The 21,680-nt window shown below is 48.4% G+C and overlaps 9 protein-coding genes across 9 annotated transcripts; 7 read left to right on the forward strand and 2 right to left on the reverse strand.

Moving 5' to 3' along the window:
• Positions 1 to 308: 308 nt before the first annotated feature.
• Positions 309 to 1,050, reverse strand: LACBIDRAFT_321741 (uncharacterized protein; the record flags this gene model as incomplete). Its single annotated transcript, XM_001875112.1, has 2 exons — positions 309 to 613; positions 669 to 1,050. The coding sequence occupies 2 exons, from the start codon at positions 1,048 to 1,050 to the stop codon at positions 309 to 311; spliced, it is 687 nt and encodes a 228-aa protein (XP_001875147.1).
• A 1,294-nt stretch (positions 1,051 to 2,344) lies between these two features.
• Positions 2,345 to 4,336, reverse strand: LACBIDRAFT_305339 (phosphoglucomutase; the record flags this gene model as incomplete). Its single annotated transcript, XM_001875113.1, has 7 exons — positions 2,345 to 2,347; positions 2,403 to 2,935; positions 2,983 to 3,099; positions 3,150 to 3,711; positions 3,758 to 4,141; positions 4,189 to 4,210; positions 4,260 to 4,336. 7 exons carry the CDS (start codon positions 4,334 to 4,336, stop codon positions 2,345 to 2,347), a joined length of 1,698 nt encoding a protein of 565 aa, XP_001875148.1.
• Positions 4,337 to 4,827: 491 nt separating this feature from the next.
• Positions 4,828 to 7,102, forward strand: LACBIDRAFT_305341 (uncharacterized protein; the record flags this gene model as incomplete). Its single annotated transcript, XM_001874525.1, has 8 exons — positions 4,828 to 5,027; positions 5,080 to 5,173; positions 5,233 to 5,418; positions 5,474 to 5,609; positions 5,662 to 6,461; positions 6,515 to 6,648; positions 6,704 to 6,847; positions 6,901 to 7,102. 8 exons carry the CDS (start codon positions 4,828 to 4,830, stop codon positions 7,100 to 7,102), a joined length of 1,896 nt encoding a protein of 631 aa, XP_001874560.1.
• A 221-nt stretch (positions 7,103 to 7,323) lies between these two features.
• On the forward strand, positions 7,324 to 7,955 carry LACBIDRAFT_229319 (uncharacterized protein; the record flags this gene model as incomplete). Its single annotated transcript, XM_001874526.1, has 3 exons — positions 7,324 to 7,537; positions 7,588 to 7,681; positions 7,730 to 7,955. 3 exons carry the CDS (start codon positions 7,324 to 7,326, stop codon positions 7,953 to 7,955), a joined length of 534 nt encoding a protein of 177 aa, XP_001874561.1.
• Positions 7,956 to 9,149: 1,194 nt separating this feature from the next.
• Positions 9,150 to 10,857, forward strand: LACBIDRAFT_305343 (uncharacterized protein; the record flags this gene model as incomplete). Its single annotated transcript, XM_001874527.1, has 11 exons — positions 9,150 to 9,258; positions 9,316 to 9,396; positions 9,454 to 9,533; positions 9,591 to 9,661; positions 9,709 to 9,832; positions 9,886 to 10,028; positions 10,083 to 10,302; positions 10,354 to 10,425; positions 10,489 to 10,500; positions 10,563 to 10,595; positions 10,651 to 10,857. 11 exons carry the CDS (start codon positions 9,150 to 9,152, stop codon positions 10,855 to 10,857), a joined length of 1,152 nt encoding a protein of 383 aa, XP_001874562.1.
• Positions 10,858 to 11,655: 798 nt separating this feature from the next.
• LACBIDRAFT_305344 (uncharacterized protein) lies at positions 11,656 to 12,682 on the forward strand (the record flags this gene model as incomplete). Its single annotated transcript, XM_001874528.1, has 2 exons — positions 11,656 to 11,707; positions 11,796 to 12,682. The coding sequence occupies 2 exons, from the start codon at positions 11,656 to 11,658 to the stop codon at positions 12,680 to 12,682; spliced, it is 939 nt and encodes a 312-aa protein (XP_001874563.1).
• A 428-nt stretch (positions 12,683 to 13,110) lies between these two features.
• On the forward strand, positions 13,111 to 15,408 carry LACBIDRAFT_305345 (uncharacterized protein; the record flags this gene model as incomplete). Its single annotated transcript, XM_001874529.1, has 4 exons — positions 13,111 to 13,165; positions 13,219 to 15,036; positions 15,124 to 15,136; positions 15,198 to 15,408. The coding sequence occupies 4 exons, from the start codon at positions 13,111 to 13,113 to the stop codon at positions 15,334 to 15,336; spliced, it is 2,025 nt and encodes a 674-aa protein (XP_001874564.1). The 3' UTR covers positions 15,337 to 15,408.
• A 2,979-nt stretch (positions 15,409 to 18,387) lies between these two features.
• Positions 18,388 to 19,905, forward strand: LACBIDRAFT_144256 (uncharacterized protein; the record flags this gene model as incomplete). Its single annotated transcript, XM_001874530.1, has 7 exons — positions 18,388 to 18,546; positions 18,605 to 18,736; positions 18,788 to 19,023; positions 19,081 to 19,423; positions 19,471 to 19,560; positions 19,620 to 19,829; positions 19,885 to 19,905. Coding segments are annotated over 7 exons (1,191 nt in total), but the record flags the coding sequence as incomplete, so codon positions are not given.
• Positions 19,906 to 21,346: 1,441 nt separating this feature from the next.
• Positions 21,347 to 21,612, forward strand: LACBIDRAFT_305349 (uncharacterized protein; the record flags this gene model as incomplete). The annotated part of the gene is made up of 1 exon (XM_001874531.1): positions 21,347 to 21,612. The coding sequence occupies exon 1, from the start codon at positions 21,439 to 21,441 to the stop codon at positions 21,610 to 21,612; it is 174 nt and encodes a 57-aa protein (XP_001874566.1). The 5' UTR covers positions 21,347 to 21,438.
• Positions 21,613 to 21,680: the final 68 nt, after the last annotated feature.

Raw genomic sequence — 21,680 nt, forward strand, 5'->3', positions numbered from 1 at the left:
AGCCCTCTGTAGACCAATAGACAAGTTCTAGATGTGTCCCTGATGTGATGTAATGTAGAGGGGATGGTAAATATGAGGGACGGAGGGAAAGGAAAGGAGGGTGAGGAGGAGGAGGGAGGAGGGGAAAGGAAGGGTAAAGAAGGGAAGAGGAGGGAAGGGAAGGAGAGAAGGAAAAGGAAAGGAAGGAAGAGGAAAAGGAAGGGGAGAGGATGGGAGGGAGGGAAAGGAAGGGGGCTGGGGAAAGGGAGGGCAGCAGGGCAAGGTGGAAGAAGCGGGGAAGGGGGTTGTTTTTGTCGGTGGGGTGGGATCTAAAAGTCGTCGGGGCACTTGTAAGTGAGGTCGTATTCATCTAGACCCAGGCAGTCGGAAGTGACCTCCAGTTGAACAGAAAAACACATCGAATCTGGGTGAGGAGTAGACAAGGGGAAAACTTGTAACATGGGGTATAAACTTTCCTCGACGCCTCCCTGTTGCACGTCGTCAGAAGGCTGCTTGGATACGTTTTTAACGCATGTCTTGAGATGTCGCTTCATCGCATGCCCAACGCCAAAGTCCTTCCCACATCCGAGAACACAGCCGTATGGCTTGATTCCTAGGTGAGCATTTTTATGGTCTGTGAACGACGTCGTTATTGTTCGCCATAAAGTGAGCTGCTACGCAATACTCACGCTTTTGGTTGGCCTTTGTCGTAAAGTCTCGCTTACAATTGTTGAAATTGCATTTATATATTGCAGGCTTTTTTCTGCGCTTTGTGGTGACCTTGACTAACGCCTCAGAGCCGACAACCCATTTTGAATTGGACGGCGAGCCAGTGGACTCACTTGGCGGCGAGTGAGGAGGTGGTGGTGGAGGGATTAAGGGGGCCTGTTTATCGGACGATCTGAACGATCTGACAGAAGGTGCGAAGTTTTTCCAGGCCACTCCACCGTCCAATTCTCCCTGCCAGACATCGTGATCTGGGCGACCGTGGGTCAATATGTCACCTTGGCTGCGTGAGACCGAATAAATGTTGTTTTGGGAATATCCGTCACTATGGCCCTTGCCTGCCATGCTTCTGGGTATGCTATTAGGGGCGGAGTAGCCATTGGCTGGAGGGTCTTGGGTAAAAGATTTATACTGGGTCTGATCTATTCCAAAATAAAACCTGAGTTAGTCGTGGGTGTTTACGAGATTGCTTGAGGTCGAGACTCGCCTTGACCATAATAACTTGGGGCAGGGAAGCCATAAGCTGTATAATTCACGAGAGGGTAAAAACGGTGGGGGATGTTGTCTGACATGTGAGAAAGCAGGCAGCCAACAGAAGGAGAAACTGGGATTTAAAAGGGTCCCAGGCTGCTGTACAACCAACCACGCATTTGCCATGCAACAGGATCGTTACATCGTGACTCGGGCGCGCACGGCCAATGGGGGTTCGGAAAGTATCCTCTTTAGACAGCACGTGTATCTGCGCGTCTAAAAAATGTAGTGTATTTAGTACCCCACAATCGACATCCGAATTCACCAGAAACCGCACGACACTTCAGAAAGCCTATGTGAATAATCACTGCTACACCAAATCCACTCTTTCCTAGTCATGCATCAGTACCACTCGATGATGGAGATGCTCAAACACGGAGACAAAGCCGAGGGATAAAAAAGCGGACCATTGATCGGACCGTTTTGAGTGGGAAAAAGTTGGGAAAAGGAAATCTGCAAAGGGGCCATAGAGAATATATTATTGCTGTGCGGCTTTTGGTGAAGGACTCCGGCTGAGAGGGTCCTATTACGATCGACAATGTCATTTTTCTCGCGACCGTCGAGCGAGCAAGGAGCGATCGCCTTGAAGGCGAGAATCTGATATCCAAATGTTGTCTAAAGGATTTTGTTCAACCAAGGTTTGCAAAAGTTTCGATAATCCTGGAGTCTGGGAAGTAATGCTTACTGACAGCTTCCGGGAGGTACCGGTGTCACCTGTACCGACTGCACACCCACAGTTCCCGTCATAATGGTGGCTTAAGTCCGCCGCGTCTTCAGTGAGAAGATGAAGGCACTAGACCAAGAGACCGGGGTGTGGCGTGGCGTGTTGATAACGAGAGGTCGGTGTCACCAGTTCCAGGGAACCGGATGGCATCAGACCAACGGTAAGTATTAGACCTTGAGTGAACAAAAGACTAGTCTCATAGCAACGGCGAGGTGCGGCCTCTGTGGGCGTTTGCACGTCCGAAGAAAGGTTCAAATCAATAGCTGACTTACTACATAGTTCGATTGTACAGGATTTATCTTCTCTTGCCCGTCTAAAAAAATCCACTCCTCGCGTCTGGTGTTGCTCTCAACGTAGTTTAATGAAAGAGAAGAGGGCACAAAATTACTGCGAGGGGAAACGGTCATTTTCGCAGCTGTCGACTGATAGTTGGTTCACTTACGGTAATGACGGTTGGCTCATCCCTGCCCAAAAACTCCTTCAGCTTGCTCAGTTCAAGCGCCACCTCGATTAAACTCTTCAAACCCTCAGCGGCGGGTCTTCCAAGCTCGGATGGACCGGCTTGTGGAGCAACGTAACGCTCGACATACAAACGGACCGTCGCGCCTTGACTTCCGGTGCCACTCAAGCGGAACACGACCCTGGAGCCGTCTGAGAAGGTGATAACCTGCCCTTGGTTCTTCGACACTGAATTGTCAATAGGGTCTTTGTATTCAAAATTGTAGAGTCCCGAGACCGTAAATTTAGTGTTTGTCGAAGCTGATACGTGAACAGTGTTGTTAAGAGAGCCGGACTCGAGGGCGTCGTTGAGATGCTTCACAAGAGCATTGGCGCCCTCAGAGGAAACCTCCTCATAATCGTATCGGCTAAAGAAGGAGCGACCATAGATCGCATAGAATTCGTTGAGAATATCGTTGATGCCAATAAGGTTATTAGGAGACTTCTTGTTGGCGGCGGCGATGATATTCAACCAAGCTACATTGAGGGTGAGTGTTGATTCCGGCGAGGACCGAAAACATTACCAATAACTGCCCACAAGCCGTCCTTCTCCCGGATGTGGTCGGATCCAGTCCCAAACGATTCCTCACCGCAAATCGATAGTCTTCCAGCGTCCATGAGGTTTCCAAAGAATTTCCAGCCTAATTTAGGGGGTGTTAACCTGGGTGGGAAGTACATGAATGTGCTTTACCGGTTGGGACTTCAAAGTACTCGAGACCTTTCTTTTTCGCGACGAGGTCAATAGCCTTGCTCGTCGGCATACTCCTAGCAAGCCCCTTAACACCTCCCTTCTTGAAGTAGGGGATAACCTCAGCCCAATGCGCAATAATAGCTACGGAGTCCGAAGGGGTAACGAACGCGCCCTTGCCATAAATCATGTTCCTGTCACCGTCTCCATCGCTAGCAGCGCCAAACTGGATGTTATCTTTCTCAACGGCGTCAACGAGGGTATGAGCATAAGTTAGGTTGGGGTCGGGATGTCCTCCACCAAAATCGGGCAAGGGTACGCAGTTCTGGATGGAAGACTCGGGCAGCCCGAGCGTGGAGACAAGGATTGCCTTGGCATATGGGCCAGTCACACCGTTCAAACCATCAAAGAGTACGCGGTAGTCAGATTTGTGAGAGTCAAGGAAAGACTTGATCAGAGGGAAATCGAAAATCGACTCAAGTAAGGTGAGGTAGTCGGCAACTGAGTCGATGACGGAGACTTTCGAGGGTCCGTAGGTAAATTCTCCGATTGAAGAAAGGTCAACCTAATTTATTCAGCGACGAAACTTGAACGAGAGATAGAGAACGTACAGGAGGTGCCTCGATGACTTTGTAACTTGTGATAGTTTTGGTCTTCTCGTATATCTGATTAGTAACGCCTTCAGGCGCTGGACCGCCGTTTGACACGTTATACTTGATGCCGAAATCGTTTTCTGGTCCTCCAGGATTGTGACTGGCAGTGAGTAAGATGCCCCCAGTAGCCTTGTATTTGCGGATGATGTTGGAGGCAGCAGGAGTCGACAAAATCGAGTCCTTTCCGACGATGAATTTGGAAACGCCGTTTGCAGAGCCAATTTTGAGAATGGTCTGTACAGTCTCGGGAGAGAAATAGCGGCCGTCGCCGCCAACGACAATCGTTGAACCATCGGCATCGATGGAATCAAAGATGGCTTGAACAAAATTCTCGGTGTAGTGCTGAGAGAGAATAAGTAAGCCGCATATAATCAAAGGCTCTTGCGGACCTCTTGTTGGAACACTTTCACTCTAAAAGTGTACGGTCAGTGCGGCTCTTAGGGGCCCGATAAGTACTGACCGTTTCCTGAGACCAGAAGTACCAGGTTTCTGGCCGTCGAACGGCTTTGAGGGGATTTCTTTGACAGGGAAAGTCATTGTAGATGATAGTTGGGAAGAAGAAATTGCGTTTACTTCTGTATCGATCTGCAATATATGATGTCAGATAAAATCATGTGATCGTTCCACTTTGGATCCCAAGTTGTGTTTTCTCGACAACAGTCAGATCGTCCAATCCTATACAGCAATACAATATATCACTGAGGCATCGTATCAACCCGTATCAGCGTTATAACCCCGGCACTACGAGATCGTACCTGTCTGGAGTCGGGACAGACGGCCCCCACGTCGCACAAACGTTTGTTAGTTCCATGACCATAACTGACGCATAGGATAATTGATGAGCGTGGACGGGTTGAACATGGGTGAACGCACAGTCTAAGTAGTGGCAAATTGCAACAGTCTAGGAGAGGATGCCAGTGAATAATTGGCATTCAGTTGCAATTGGTACGTAGCAGAAGTGTGTGAATCAAAGCCAGTCACGCGAGCCATCTTGTCAGTGTGAATTCTTGTCGGTGATTTACTATGACATGAACCGGATACCTCCAAACCTCCTCTACCTCGCCATCTACAATCCAGCCCTCCATTCCAGCGATTCATCTGCAGAACACAACGAAGATGCCGAAGAGCAAGCACATATATTGTTTTACACATCCAAGGAACGAGCTGTTTCTCGCGATCGTATGCTCCGGCAGATCGGGTTGGCGAAAGCTCTCGCAAACTTCACCGAGTGAATATCACTCACGTACTATGTGGTTCTGAAAGTAACTGTGTTCTGTTAGGTTGTTTAACACAGACGATCTGTGCAACAATATCCATTCGCAATCCAGACGGATGATCATGGTCTCGCCAGAACCCAATTTTTGGATACATGCAGTTAGTCCTCAACGCTGTCCGATGTCATATTGGGGACTTTGGTGATCATAGCCGTAAAGGGCATTGAGCTTGCCAAGGTACCTCAAGTTACCTCTTCGAAGAGCAAAGGCAAGTCCAAGGCGAAACCTTTGGAAAGGGGCACAGAAAAGGAGAAAGGTCCAGGTCCCACATACGATTATGATGATGGATCTGTGAATGATGTCGCAATCCGAGAACATGTCCTACGCGTGTATGAACGATTCAAAGTATGTACGGAGAAACTTATGCCTCAGGACGCGACCTTAGTTCCCTACGCTGCAGCTTACACATGGTTCTTTCACATCTATCATATCGACTCTCGGACAGCAAGCCTTGGAACTTCAACTTGACCGGTTTTTCACTGTATGGGCTTGGTCGTGGAATTTAGAGGATGGACCACAGATTTGCGAGCAACTCGGTACGCAAGTATTGTCATACATAGGCTCAAGCCGATTGCTAATATATCATAGGTTCACCCTTGCATCCTTCTTTTTCTGCCCTCATACCGATTCTTGATGATTTCTGTGCCCTACTGTCGGATGAGACAGTTGCTGCGGTGCTTTCGCCATCAACTCTAGTCCCCTCTACTCGATATACGAATGCAGGTTACCCACCGTCGCTGATAGACTATCTCATGTCGATTGTACCTCCCTCGACATCCACCGAAGACAGAACAAGCCCCCTCTCATCTTCAGTAGACACTATTAAAGGCAAAGTTCCAGCCATGTCCAATCCCAACCAAAGTGGGGATCCGAAAAAAGAAGCTGGAAATTTTCTGGGCATGCCCGCCATGAATGTCAACATGGACGTGCGCAAGTGGAATTGGCCGGGATATTTGACTTTTGGGAGAGGGTCTTCGTCAAAGCCCAACATCAGCCTCTCGCTAGAGACCAAGCAAATACCGCCATCCTATGATTCCGGAAATAAACCCAACGGCGAAGAGGTTCAAGTTGACACGACTGCGTTAGAGGATGCTATGTCATCTAGTACGAGATCTATCTTCACAACATCTGACGGTGGTGGCACAGACCTGACGCCATCCGATCCCTCCCCAAATGACACTAACAAGGACGTCTCGCCTCCCGAAGACGATGATCTGCCGGCTTCTCCTACCTCTTCGTCGTCGCCGTCCCTCGTTTCCGATACCTCCGAAGAACCAGCTGTTATGCCTTCGCCTCCCCCATTCTCTGATTTTTTAATTGTTGGGGTTCATCTGGCCCCTCCAAGTAATCCAACAGCCACGAAGCGTAGAAGAGTACATTATCATATCGCAAGTCACTTCACTCTGTGAAAGTCCCCACTCTCATGATTTTGCTTGTTTAGCGCAATAGACTTATGCTTGTCTTATTGGACATGACTGAAGATAACGAGACACGAGATTTGGAACTTGCAGCTAAGCATACAGCAAGGCTGCTTGATGATTTGGATTCCGCCACCGATGCCGCAGCCCACGGAAGGTTTGTTATCAGCGCGTAGTCCTTGTTTGGGTTCTGAACAGACAGTGACTTTTAGCTTATTCGAGTCGCTGCCATCAGCAAACAAGATTCTCCAACCATTGGACACTCACATAGTTTCAACAGGACAATATACACTATCAAGCCCTAAATTTGTGTCGAAATCAAGTCATCTATATAACGCAATGGCCATGCAGGAAATGTATGATCTTCCCATTCAATTCTTTTTTGCGAGCTCAGGTCTGTTGTGTGCAGTGATCCAGGCATAACCGAAGTCTTTTCTCGCGGACAGAACCCGCAGCATTGGCACGTCGCTAAGCGTGGATTGGGGTCAAACGATGGTGACGGTGGAGAAGTTTACTTGGAGGTTTTCCGGAAGGAGGCGAGCTTAACGGATGTGGATAATGTTCTTGCGGGAATTGTGCGTAGGTCAAGTCTAATGGATGGGTCTGTATAGTACTAGTCGGTCTCCGTAGCTCATGGATCATGGATGGCGGACGGATATATTTTGTTGATCATTTGCGTTGACACCGGCACTCGGCTGATCAACGCGTCATTCATGCACTGCAACACGACCAGCGCAGGTCATGATCAATATTCATCCTGATCCATTCGTTTCCGCTCTCGCCTCTTGACTCTTTCATATAGACTGCTGAGGATTGTATTGTACTATCAACCATGGCCCCAATCCACCTACTTGTTCTCATACACGGCATGTGGGGCAATCCCGGTCATCTCGCAGAACTTGCTCGCATCGCCCGCGAAACACATTCTACAGCCTCTGATGGCACGAAGCTGCACGTATTATTGGCAGAGGCAATTAGTGAAGACTCGACGTATGACGGTATTGACTGGGGAGGGGAAAGGGTCGCTGACGAGGTGCGGCAGCAATGTCTTGACGCCTCTCCTACATTTATCTTACCTCTTCTTTTTAGGTCGCAGATGAGATCAAACAACTTGAGGTGGATGACGAGGTCGTGCGATTCTCCGTTACGGGCTATAGCCTTGGTGGATTGGTCGCTCGTTATCTAGTTGGGTAAGCCAGGTCTGATGCAATATCGCAAGTTAAATAACACACTTGCAGTATCCTGCACCAGAGAGGCTTCTTCGAAAAAGTCACCCCGGTCAACTTCAATACCATTGCGACGCCCCACATAGGTCTTCTGCGATACCCTTCATTTATTTCATCGGTATTTTCGTCCCTTGGTCCCAAACTCCTTTCGCGTACTGGCGAGCAATTTTATTGCGTCGACGAGTGGTCCCCCAATGGTCAACCACTTATATTAACCATGGCTGATCCTGGTGAGTGACTCTCCTCCTACCATCGCTTCCTTTCTCTCAGCCTAGCATAGATAAAATATTCTACCAGGCACTCTCCTCTTTCAAACACATACGGATATACGCTAATGCGTAAAGTTACATCCTCTCCTTAGCCCGTCGTTCGCTGACATGGCTTACTGACAGCATCAATGATGTCACTGTACCATACGTTACTGCCGCAATAGAGACGGAGGATCCATTTGCCGAATATGATACAAACGGAATAGAGATGTATGTTGCTTTGCTTTTCCCTGATGTCATTCAGCGAGCTTATTCCTCTACAGAGATTTTGACGACAAGTACGAGAAGCTAGTGAGGCATTATTCTTTGCCAGCTGTCCCTCCACCCCTCCCGCCAAAACCTGCCGTATTGTCGGTTGACTGGTTTCGGAGCATGAAGCCCAGACGGCCACTTTTACCACCTGCATTGCAGCTTCGTTTCCCGCTTAACTTAGTGAGGACGATCTTTCTCGTTTCTTGCTCTTTCTAACGAACCGTACTTGTCAGATATTATACACTTTCCTTCCTCTCCTTGTCCCCGTATTTCTCTCGCTTGCCATCCTCAATTTTTCTCTGAAAACACGGTCGTCTCGCGCACGCATTAAACTATTGGAAGCGAGTAGCTCTAATCAAGCAAAACTAATTCACGTCTTTGCCGAACTCGAGAGTCAAGTAGAGGAGATGGTGGTCGATCTTGTCGACGACCCGAACCCGTCATCTCGAGGAGTTAATATTACACGTCCTCAAGCTCACCCCATCCTCTCACCATACCAGCGGAAGAGCGCGGCTTGGCTGAACCAGCTCCCTATCAAGAAAGAACTGGCATATTTTACCGATGTGCGAAATTCACATGCAATGATAGTTTGTAGAGACGTGAAGAGGTTTGAGCTACATAAACTTGGGGAGGGTGTTCTTCGGCACTGGGCCAATGCATTTATATTGTAACTTTTACCGTAGATTGACATTACATGACGTCATGTGACCTACTTCCTTTGTCCACCTGATCTTCGTCGTTCTTCACAAAGAAACCATAAGCTATAACATGGAAGGCGGAAGCCACTGGAATCACCACTTCCATTCTTACCACCCACCTTTTACTTTCAGCCCTGGAGGCATTCTATCAGTGACGACAAACCTATACACACTCCTTGCCATTAATCATTTACCGTTACCGCATCATATATCATGGGACGAAGCCGAAGCTCAAGACGCGCTATGCCCCCACCTTCAGCATCAAGGACTCGCAACATGCTCAAGAGGGTGAAGAATTTTAGGAAGCCAACAAATTGTCATCGTAAGTTGCTTGCGAACCTTCTAGCCTTCATTCTCACCTAGTTCCACAAATGGACAGGAGCACTAGTGGCCATTCGTAGCCTAGCTAATCTGGATGGCGCGTCATTTTATATCCATGAGGATGACATGAAGGCCAAAGGCAAGTACCTTCAATGGCTTTTTATCCCGGTGCTAGGTACTCAGCTCATTTCTGCAGTGAATAGTCACGCAACACGGTGTAACGAGGTGTTGGGTAAACAGACAAACCGTCTCCTCGACCATGCCCTATTGAAATGCGTACGTTCAGTCATTTGATCTTTCCTTTCAACTCTTTGATGCCGCAAAATATGACAGCGTAAACTCGGTTTGATCAAATATGAGCCCGGTGGCGACTGTTTCAAGTTGACTGCATTGGGGAAGGAACTGTCAGTCTTTCTCGCGTGATGACTTGCTAGTTCTGACAACGAAATAGCCTTCGGCAAGTGAATGAAGCTGTCAGGGACCTTGAATTTGCCACCGACAAAGACATTCATCATGCAACGTGCGAAGCTGTCTGTCGTTTGCTTCCCGATGGATGTCTTCCTACCGTGAAAGAGGTATTTTTCACCAAAGCAAACCTGAAATTGGATTTACGAGGAACGTCTCATAGATTGATGTCGAAAATCGTGGACTTTTACAAGAAAACGATGAATACAGAGCTCGTTATGGTGAATTGAGTTCTGAAGGCGTTCCCGTCGATTCCGACGTCTCGAGAGAGGCCGATGAGGGCGTTCTTCCTGACAATACGCCTTCGTACGTTGATCTCCGATTCCTTTAACATTGATACCCATTCCTTCCTTCGTTAAGAACACCAGTTAGACCTCGACCCTCGCAGAATCTTCTGACAGGCTATCCAACACCCGAGTCTATTCCCCGGCCCAATCTTTCCATGCGCTACGCTGTGACGCCTGCACCCACATCGACTGCAATACAGAATGTCGATGATACGATGATTGTCGATGAACCTCAAGGCCCTGCGAATGGTGAACTTGATTGGGATGAAAGGACCGACGATTTGACTCTCAGGGTGAGGGTTTCATTTTTTTTGTCATTCTGGAACTCATTGAATGGCTCCCAGAACCGTGAGCTTGAAAAAGATCGTTCGTCCCTCGCAGCCGAGTTCTCTTGTGTTGTTAGGAAGTACCGAATGGTCGGTAAAGTTTTATTCATTTTGTAAACCATTTCTGACCAGCGCCGTCGTTACATCTGACAGAAGGAGAAGGGGGTAAGGAAAACAATTTGGTCCTGATCTTTTAAATTCTCACTTCGGGTACCTTTCTTCGGCAGATTCAAGCCCTTTTGGAAGAAAAGGACAAAGAGGTAAGTCTTATGGACTTGCGACTGATGTTCATGCTGAGTTTAAGGACAGATTCAGGCATTGAAGGTTACCATTGGGGCGGAGCAGAGGAAATTCAAATTGTTCAACTTTTTCCACCGCCACCTTAGAGGGGTCACCAACAGGTTGCAAAGCCAAGTCGACGACAAAACCGCCATTATTCGCAAATTGGAGCAGGACTTCAAGGCCGCAACTGACAGCATCCTCGCTCTCAACGACGCTCACCAAGATCTCTTGCTCTTGTAAAGTTGAATCTTCTTTTTCTTTTTATCGTTGGGTCATCTGTATGCGTATTCCTCTGTACTTTAGTTTTGTACCATGCCGGAAATGGGACATCGAAATTCCAAACCCCGCCTGAACCTTATTCCAATCATACACCTGGACCCTGACTCCAAAAATCTCATATAAGCACCACCCATCAACACACTGGCCAACCCGCTCCTTTGTTCAACCCAACGACGACCGCGAGTCTTTACTTTAATGACTGCCACGATCAAGGCTAATGGAGGATACACGCGTCTTGACGTACGTCTTTCTTTCTTCAACTTGAGGGGGGGCGGGCTGTGATTGCAAGCCTACAAGCTCAGCGATGGTCATCTCCCCACCTCCCAACTTCCTTTACAATTACTAACCTGCCTCCCTTTTTCCTTCAACCAGCTTAAAGGCGCTCGACGAATTCGTAGCTGCCCAATCCGCCCTACTCGCCCAGACGCTGGGTGACATTGACCGTTTGAGGGAGCTCAAATCGGATTTAGTCGACGACGACCCGCCGTTTTCTAACGCCGACGAAGTAAGTCTGTCGTGCTCTCATATCTGCTGCAAGGGGTTGCGCTGTGTCATTCGCAGCGAGACGTTGCTCCAAGGCATCTATCTACCCTACGGCGAGGGGTTGTACTGCGCTACAACACTACGCTCGCAACACGTACCAATAAAAGAACCTCAACGCTGACTCTTTTTCTTTTGCATACACAGCTCGACGAATGGCTTATAAAACGCCTCGATGACCCCTCTTTCCGGCTGAGCGAACGCGCAGAGGAATGTAGGATGAAGATACCCCGTGACATTAGTTGTAATTGGGCTATATTTGAGGGGTGTGGTGGGTCTTTCCTTCTTTCTTTCGCCGTTCTTCTTCTCCCCTTCTCAAGTTCTCAAGCCACAAATCACTAACAACTACCCTTTAACAGACCCCGCCCCGCTACACGCCCTGACCCTTCAAGCGCAACATGCCTACGCACAGCGGAACATCCCTCCAACCACGCAAACGTCTCCGCTTTCCGACCTCCAGCTTCTCGTGAAGGGCGCGAGAAGGACCATCGTGGATCCTGTGTTGGCCCTTTTCGCCGATCTTTCTGACGGTGAAGATGAAGAGTTAACTGCGGAAGGGAAGAAAGAGCGAGAGGAGGCGCGCCAGAGGGAACGAGAGAGGGAGAAGATTAGGGAATTGAAGAGACGGAAGATTAGGGCGTGGGGTGGGTTGAGTTTGCCCTCTTCTTCGGGGGGGAAGGTTAAGGGGGAGGATGGAGGGGTGTTTATCAGGCGCGACGTGGATGATGAGAGTATGGATGTGGATATTGGGGACGGGGAGATGGATGGGTGCGAGCTGACGCGGTCGGTGGGGATGATGCCTCCGCCGCTGGGACCGGACGCGCCGCGGTCGAGGAAACCGAGTAGGAAGGCCAAGCCTCAGGTGTCTGAAGAAGAGAAGGAGGGTGAGGAGCAGGACGAGGAGGAGGAGAGACCGCGGAAGAAAGCCAGGCTTCCCAACCTCAAGTCAACTCCCAACGCCAACGGGAATGCTAACGCCAAAGAGAAGGCCAACGGAAAAGACAAAACCAAGACCAAGGGAAAAGAGAAGAAGCCCAAACCACAACCGGATACGTACAAACAAGCGTGGTCTGTCTCTGAGCAGCACTTGCTTGAACAGTTGTTGGAGCAAATACCTGAAGGAGAGAGGTTTAGGTGGCAGAAGATTTCGAGAGCCATGAATGGGACAAGGACTCCCAGGCAGGTTGCTAGTCGGGTACAAAAGTATTTCGAGAAGTTGAAGAAGTTTGGTGTTGAGGGGTATTAGTTTGCGACCTGGGGGTATTGTCCATTTGTTTGCTATCACCTCGAGGGCGACAATGTTGGTTCTAGAGTTGGGTTCCTGCTTTCATCGCCAACGTCCTCAGCGCTCTGGCCAAGAATTAGAGATATGGAAATCTGCGTCAATTTATGTTGGTTTTTTGGAGGAAGATGCGACTTACATAAATGTTTCGATCAGATACATGTTTTTCCCAAACCACCATTTTCCGTCGCTGGGGGGGCTCTTGATCTTACCAGCAGCCTAATAGAGCGCGGACGGTTGGCGGACGGATAGCGTTGGCGGGAACTATATGGCAGTATTATTTTTTTCCGACCAAAGAATTCTGCGCGACCACATGCAGGACGCGAGGCTCCACAACCGGCATTTGCCAGTTCACTACTCAGTACTCAACGTTCAACGTTCAACATTCCAACATGTCAGCATTTGTCGTTGGTCCGAACGATAAACTTGATGACTCTCTTTCCATAGGTGAGCTTTTTCCTTCAAGCTCGATTTGATTTGAAGTCAGAATATTTACTTAGTTCAAGATAGTAACCCTTTATTATCTTCCGAGCCACAAATTCAAGACCTTCACGAGATTCAGAATACCATTGATGTTACCCGTCTCCGTATTGATCAGGACATCGAGAAACTGGAAGGGGCCATCCGAGCGCTCAAGTCTCGCCGCAATAGCTTAGCTGCCATATCACGCCTCCCCCCTGAAATACTCTCCAAGATATTCGTATATTGCGCAGCCACTTACGAGCTCCCGCAGCTCACTTTGGATTGGGCTAAAATCACTCATGTCTCACGCCATTGGCGAAACGTGGCTATCGGTTGTCCTCACCTATGGACAACGCCTGTTTTCGCGCGACCGAGGTGGGTGGAAGAGATGTTGAAGAGGTCCAAAATGGCTCTTCTTTTCATTGATGCCCGGTTTACATACATGGCGGCCCCAAAATATGAAGCCATTCAACTGGCCATGAACCACATTTCTCGTACACGGGAGTTGAAGTTAGATTCCTCGTGTGCATGGTTTGGAAAAAAACTTTTTTCGAGTGTCCCCAGAGCAGCACCCATGCTTCAGACCCTCGTGCTGTCTACTTCAACAATGTATTCTGCAGAGCCGTTTCTTGACAACTACTCCATTCCTCCAGAACTCTTTAGCGACGACTCCTCTCAGCTCCGATGCCTCGAACTAACACATTGCGATATCGATTGGACATCCCACCTTCTCAGAGGTCTTACACACCTAAAAATCCACAATACTGCCCCAGGAACTAGACCATCTACACTCCTTTTTCTCGATGTTCTAGAGCAACTTCCAACCCTCACAGTACTCGATTTAAAGGACGCTCTTCCCCATGTCAGTGCTGATGGCTCTTCAACGGTGTCATACAAACGCAAGATTGAACTGCGCTCGTTGACAAATCTACATCTCTCGGGCTCCAATTACGACTGCTCTGATGCATTGAGGCATCTATCTGTGTCATCTATTGCTACCCTCAAGCTATATTGCCGAAGCACAGCGGTCTCTGAAGCTGATTTCTCCAGTATCCTGACCTTTGTCAGCGGCTTTTGGGAACCAGCAGCTAGCATTTCGAGTGCTGCAAAACCACCCATCCGCAGTCTCAAAATCGTGAGCGATGATTCAACGGGCTTCAGTTTACTAGCCTGGCCTGCCATGTTGTCGTTTGAAAGGTTATCTGGAGATCTGGATCTGGATCTGCCTTCCATAGAGTTGGGTTTCCAATGGTCTTCAACCATCATGCCCGGAATTTGGAATAAGGTATTCGGAGAGACCTGTGCTGCTTTACCTTTGGAGCAGCTCGCCTCGTTGGACGTTTCCGCAAGCCAGATGGCAGAACAAACGTGGTTGAGGATGTTTGGGAAGCTTACACATCTAAAATTCATACGTTTACTAGGGATGGCCGCACACACGCTTCTGTCAGCCATGATTGCTGAGCCTAGTAATACCACCGGCGCAAGTGCGCGCGCGAATTCATCGACGAGGAAACGCTCACGCAATCGGAGAAAGATCCCGCCCGCAGTCTACTTTCCCGCCCTGCGCCATCTTACAATTGAAGACACAAGTTTTGATTCAGGTTACGATGACGAATATGCCGAGCTGGAGGATTTGAAGGACTGCCTGATGGAACGTTACGAGAGGAAGGCCGAAGTGCACAAGCTGACACTTTGGCGATGTCATCGCCTGACGGCAGAGCATGTTGATGAGCTTGGAGAAATTGTCGTCGATGTGATTTGGGATGGGTTGGAGACAGGTTTTACCGAATCGGACTTCAGTACAGATTATTATGGCGATCATTTTGGGGACTCGGATATCGATGATCACATACATGGTGACTTTGATTCGGATGATGACTACTCATCTTTCCCTTTCTGAAGTTCTATAGGTACTGGTCTTAGGGTTTGAAATGGTCTTTTAGAGAGTCAATCCAGGCTGAACGTCCTTGTGTCGATCTAAATTCTCAATTTAATTAACTTGATGACCCCCTTGCAGTATACTTTCCCGTCTCCGTCTTACAATTGCAAGCGCGAATTTTCATTCAGGTCATAATGGAGAATCTGCCAAGCTGGATGATTTGAAGGACGGCCGATGGAACGTTACTGGAGGGAGGCCGAAGTGTGCCATGAGCTGACGCTTTCTCGATGTCATCGCCTGACGACAAGGCATGTGGACGAACTTAGAGAAATCGTTGTCGATGTGATTTAGGATGGGTTGGAGACTGGTTTTGATGACTCGTCTGATTCTTCGGATGACGACTACTATTTCTGAAGCCCTATACGTTAGAATAGTCTTTTGGAGAGTCGATTGGAATCGCACTTCTCATTTTGAATCGGAGACTCTACAAAGACTCTAAGCTTCTAAGTAAGGACTTGACTTGATCGTTTATTCATCCATTCTTTGTTGCCGTCTAACCAGGCCGTTGCCACGACTGAATGCTTCAATTGTATATAAGGTTAGTTATGCTACAAGGTAGTGAGTATTGCAGTGTTCCGACGCTTGAGTTAATAAGTATGCTGGAAATTAAAGGGTCCAGTCTATTGTTCTTGAATAATTGAAAGGGTTTTACTCCATGCCACGACTTTGGGGTGTGCTCGAACCTTTATAACATGGATAGGTCAGGGAAGTGCGTCGCAAAAAGTTAAGATTGCATACTTTGCTCGCATCGAAGTTGAGTACTTGAAGGCCATCGAGGCAAGTGGCACGCGAGAGAGCAACGTATGCTTGGCCTGAAGGTGAAAGTTACTGGATTCGTCAAGAGAAAAAGTAACATGGAAATTTACCTTTCTCAAACACCTTGCCAAGATCAACTTTGACGCGTTCGAGAGTCTGTCCTTGTGATTTGTGGATGCTCATCGCCCAAGCTGGGATAATGGGCAGCTGTGCGAGAGAGAAAATTTACGATCCAAGCGTAATGTAGTGAGTTGGAACTTACTTGCAACCTGCTCACTTGAACCTCCCCATTTGGCAGTTCCACCTTCCATGTTTCGGGTAATACTAGGACATCACGTTTCCCTCCATGGGGTAGACTGAATTCCACAACTGGATAGAGTTTGGTGTCAAGACCAGCACCCTTTTTGCTCATTCCACCTGCACCACCCAGGCCACCACCCACAACGCCTGCTGTGTTCCCAAGGCCTTCCTTATCGTCGGGGGTGCCATAAGCCGCTTGATCAACAAATCGTTTCACTCGCCCCATGCTCCCATTCACCAACATGTCATCCATATTTTTAATGAGCATGACTTGTGCCTCGGCGCGGAGTTTGAGCAGTTGTGGAGCCATGAAATTGGAAAGCATCTTTTGGCGTTGGTTCTCATCCTTGATTGTGCCGTTATCTATGGCTTCGAAAATTTCTTCTTTCGACCCAAGACGAGCCATACGGGTTGAGTTCGAACGTTCCACATCTTCGCGTCGAGGAAACCTATTGTAAAACACGATGAGAGATGCCCAAGGTCAGCTACGGGAGCTTACAGTTCAGTAGAGCCCATCCCGTCCTCGTAATGAATTTCTCTTGATAATTTTTTGAAGTTCTTGATGGAGTCCAGCGAGAGGTTACCAAAGCGCATTTCGTTCAACATATCCACGAATGCTGCGTCGAGAATTAGAGGACAAAGCATAGATTAAAACGACCACATACTCTGGTCGCGTTGACGGAAAACTTTGGTTAGGTTGAAAGTATGCTTGACAGTCTCATTCCACATCTCGGCTTCGAACGCAAACTTGACTTGGCCCATGCCTTTGGTGACAGGGGGAAGCTGGAAGAAATCACCCGTGACGATGATCTAAACAAAGTACGACGTCAAATATGTGAATTGATTGCATTGCGGAGAAGCAAACCTGAATTCCACCAAACGGCTCGACTGACTTTCGCAGAAGACTTCCGATCCTGGCCAGTTTATCAAAGAGATCACCATCTACCATGGATACTAGTCAAAGAAGTAAGTATATGCGCGCATAATTGCACGAGGATAACATACTTTCATCGATGATCAGAACTTTGGTTCTCAACCATCTTGCCATTGCCTTTTTGTTTTTGCGGATTTTTTTCGCAAGATCCTCGGCACTCTCAGTACCAAGACCTATACCGCCGAAAGAGTGTATCGTGACACCACCAATATTACACGCCGCAATGCCTGTTATTTTGAGGAGACACTCCAAGTAGCGAGGGTGGAGTATACTCACCAGTAGATGCAGTGATGGCCACGGCATCAGCAGTCTTGATATGCTTTTTGCGCAGAGTCTTAATGATCTCACGCAGCAGAACTGACTTTCCAGTTCCTTTAGGGGCAAATTTGGAATTTAGTGCCACCCTAAAGTAAAACAATGTTGTGTATTGACTGACCGGCACTCCCAGTGTAAAAAACGCTGTTACCCTCTTGGACGAGTTTTAGAATTTGAGTCTGCTCCTGGCTAAGAAACACAGACGGGAGTTTAGCTTTCTTGGTCGAAGCTAGGGATGAAGTCGAGCTTGCGGCTGTTGTTGAAGGAAAAGATGAAGAACTGGACGTAGTTCGGGAAGAGGATAGTTTTGGCAACGAAGATTCAGACCCAAAGGTCGTGGCTGAAAGAGGGTCATTTGTCCAGCCTGGTGGCAGTTGGCGGGGTCGCTTCCCAGCCGGTCCATCTGCGGGACCCGTCGGACTTGGTCGCTTGTTCTGCGCTTTGGAATCCGTCAAAGGAGTAGAGCAGCTGGCAAGAGCATCTTGAATGTCTTTGAGACGTTGTGCTGCACCCGAGAGCTTGGTTGGTGGGGGAGTTGGTGGCCAGTAGATCTCCTGAGACGATTTTGGCGGGTTGGATATGGAGGACGACGAGAAATCGCGCTTAACAGTCCCCAGTCCCGACTGTGCACGCGACTTTCCCGACATGTTCGAGAGAGAGAGAGCGGTTGAGCGAGCCAGGTGATCGCGTTGATCTCGTGGGAAAGTGTCAAAGTGGACGCGACTGTCACGCGACATTTGGCACGTGACAAAAATTTCAGTGATCGAAATCCTCCCCTCTCCAGTTGGCAAACTCTACCTTTCCATGCTACCCCGCAACCTGCAAAGTCTCGCTCTCAGGACAGCCATTCGCAAGCGGGCGCTCGCGTCCAGGCAAACTGCATTTCCTCCTCCTTTTCGGATATTACCCAGCGCCAGAGGCACTGTCGGCTTTCACTCGTCATCCCGTCAACAAAACGAGCTCCCGAAATCACCCTTTCAAACTTTCGTAGATGTTCTGCGGGATGAGCTACGCAAAAATCAAGAGCTTCAGGATAATGTCAAGCAGTTGCAGGGTGACGTTGACAAATTCCAGGACTCTGAAGCAATGAAGCGTGCGAGAGCGGCGTACGAGCGAGCTCGGGTATGCTCCTTTCTTTCGTTGAAATCGGTTCATTGGTTCCCAATAACTTATTCACCAGTTAACATCAAGCATTCAAGAGAACCCGCGCCTTAGAGCAGCTGCGGAGGAGCTCAAGAAAACTGGTGTTAAAGTCGGAGATGCTGTGACGGAGGCGTTGAAGACTATGGAAGAGAGCGAGGTCATGCGTGCTGTACGTTCTTATCTTTCAAACGTATTCATCATTTGAAGACGCAAAATTTAGATTTCACGCGCGACCTCTGCCGTGTCATCAACGATTGAGAAGTCGACTGAACCTATACGGAATACCGCCGCTTATAAGACGCTGTCAGAGACTGTGGTCGACGCTTTGGACGACAGTGGAAGTGCAAAACATGCTGGCTTCGAGGAGAAGGAGGCTCGTAGGCTTAGGAGGCAGAAACGCTTAGCCAAGGCTGGGAAAAATGCCTTTGGATCAAATCGTACCGCTGCTAACCCCGAGTTCGTGCTGACTTTGTGTTTTTTCTTCTTCTTCTGCTTACCTGAGGTTTCTGACAGAGCTGGTTCCTCGTTGGTTCTGCACAAGGATTCCCCACGACAAGAAGCCTGGAATAAGCTAAAGGAAACGAACCCGGTTCTTCGAAGTTTGAGTGAACTTCGTCAAGCTTATGACCAGTCCGAAAATCCCGTCGTTTCCTCTATGCGGTCTGTCACACAAACCGTAGGATCTTGGTTCGACGAGAATGAGACGGCACAGGTCATGAGAATGATGAAAGTCCTGGATCCGGCGTTTAACCGCGAGGGCTTCGAGAGGGAGCTCAGAGAGTATATTGTTCCCGAAGTGGTCGACGCCTATCTATCAGCGGACCAAGAGGCTTTGAAGGCTTGGTGTGGGGAAGCTGTAAGCATTCACCTTGATCTGCCTGACTGTCTCTCATTTCTATGCAGACATATAATGTCCTTTGGGCTACGATGGAACAATATCTTCGCCAAGGCCTCATCAGTGACAGCAAAGTTCTTGATATCCGCCAAGTAGACGTTCGTACCTTTTTATGACGTCCTAGTTCCCAAGATACTTATCCAAATGTTGGTCTTAGGTTTCGGATGGTAAAATTCTCGAGAACGACATCCCTGTGTTTGTAATTTCTTTCGCCACACAAGAGGTCTTGCTCTTCCGAAACGCCAAAACCGGGGAGATCATGGTTGGAGCTGATAACAAGGTCGAGCAATGTACTTACGTTGCCGTCGTTACGCGCGTTTTGGAGGAGCTTGATAATGAGCTTACCGGTGGATGGAAAGTCATTGAGGTGTGTTATTTCGCAAGGTTATTGAATGCGGTTCTCAAGAGTCGATTTTACCCAGATGGCAAGGAGAAGTGCTCGAGCATATCTTTAAAAGTATTTAGATTATTCTATTCGCATCTACACCATAATTCGTCACATCACCACTCATCCGCATTAATGGAAACAATGACTTTTTTCTCTGGCGCTCATCAGAAGTGAATACGGAATGTTGAAATGTGCCATTTAAGTATCACGAGTGGGACCGATCGGAGGTGAAAGGGAAGAACGACACAAGCTCGTTGATGGGTATTGATACGCCGTAAAGGATGGGACCGATCGTGCGTGGCGAGACGAATGCACAAACTAAAGACGGATCGAGAAACATTGGAAGGTCACGCTGACCTGACCAGAGAGTGGTGGGATATATTAATGCTGTCTAGTTATAATTTATAAACCGTGAATCATCAAGGTCAGAAATTTCGCCGCGGTGGTTCTGATCCAGTAGATCGCAATGAAGCCCAAACTTCTTCTGTAGCCATTGAGATACGTTGTTTGATACTACCGAAACTGTCAATGGCCGGGCGGACATCGAGGGAGAAGACGGGTGAACCGTCAGGCTCGGGCGGTGCGGAATAGTAGTCGATGACATAGCGGACTTCTTCGCCATTTTTTCGGCGAACTATCCAATCATGACGATCGAAAGGAGGCTCTGTGCTATAGATTCGGGATTCCCATTGAGCTCCACTAGGTGCACTCAGATGAAATATAACTCTCACCTGAAGCGAGACGGCAAAAGCCATCCTGCAAACATCCAGAACCGCGCCTTTGGTGACATTTCTCCCGGTCGACCCTTGAAGCGTGCAAGTTGGAGGTCTTGGTCACTGAAGCGGCAAACTCAAAAATCTGGCATGCAATTTTGGAAGATAAATACCCACGAGGATTCTCGGATCTCCCACTTTCTCACTTCATCCCATGCTTGCTCGTTCAAAAAGTTGTGGATTTCAACCATAGTTTCAACATGTTCCTCTGGCGTTTCCCAACCCTTCCTGACGAGGGCGTTATAAAATTGCTGCGGCGACGGATATTCCCACTTTGCAGATGAATCTCGCGGAATTGATGACTCCGTCCGTTCGGTTGGAAGAATAACGGATTGTTCAGGTGCAGGTGTTTGAGGGAGAGTTGGCATTTGGTTGAGAGGATTTAGAGCAGTATGATCTATGGGACATTGTGCTTGTTTCGGCGGGGAGTCATGGGGAATCGGACACTTGGAGGACGTAGCAGCAGGAGTCGGACAGCTTGCAGAAGACGCTGCAGGTGGCTGTTGGTATGTAGAAGTGGTTTGGCCCATGGTCGGTTTGAGAGGAACTAACTGTGACGCCCGTCGCCGAAATTTCACTGGTCAGTGTCACTTCACCTGACTCAATCACGTAAATTCGACCCGCTTCGAACTGCAACATTTTAACTCCATCAAAGCTTGACCATTCCTGAATCCTCTCTGTTCACTTCGCTTTGGCTCTTTGAAATCCTGGACGACCTATTCACCTATTGTGCTTTACGATAGGACAGGGCTGTGATGTGAAGCAGGCTATCTGCAGTCCGCAGAACACAGCAAAGGCAGCATGTCCTTTTGTAGATGACATTTAATGGATCCCACGTTAATCTCTGCGTCGACTCTGCTCTCTCTGCCCCATGCCGAGTTTATTCAAAGGAGCTCATAATTTTATCGTACAAGACGGCTGGTTCACGACAAACAAGGTGTATATCAACTTTTTCAAAATCAGGACACAGTTTCCTTATTGAAAGCTGAGCGCTGACCGGCGACCCGTCGCTGCACTATGTTCAGGTCACCAACTATACCTTCAGCCTCATTCTCTT

Source organism: Laccaria bicolor, genomic scaffold (assembly GCF_000143565.1).
Source record: "Laccaria bicolor S238N-H82 LACBIscaffold_2 genomic scaffold, whole genome shotgun sequence".
Classification (NCBI taxonomy): domain Eukaryota; kingdom Fungi; phylum Basidiomycota; class Agaricomycetes; order Agaricales; family Hydnangiaceae; genus Laccaria; species Laccaria bicolor.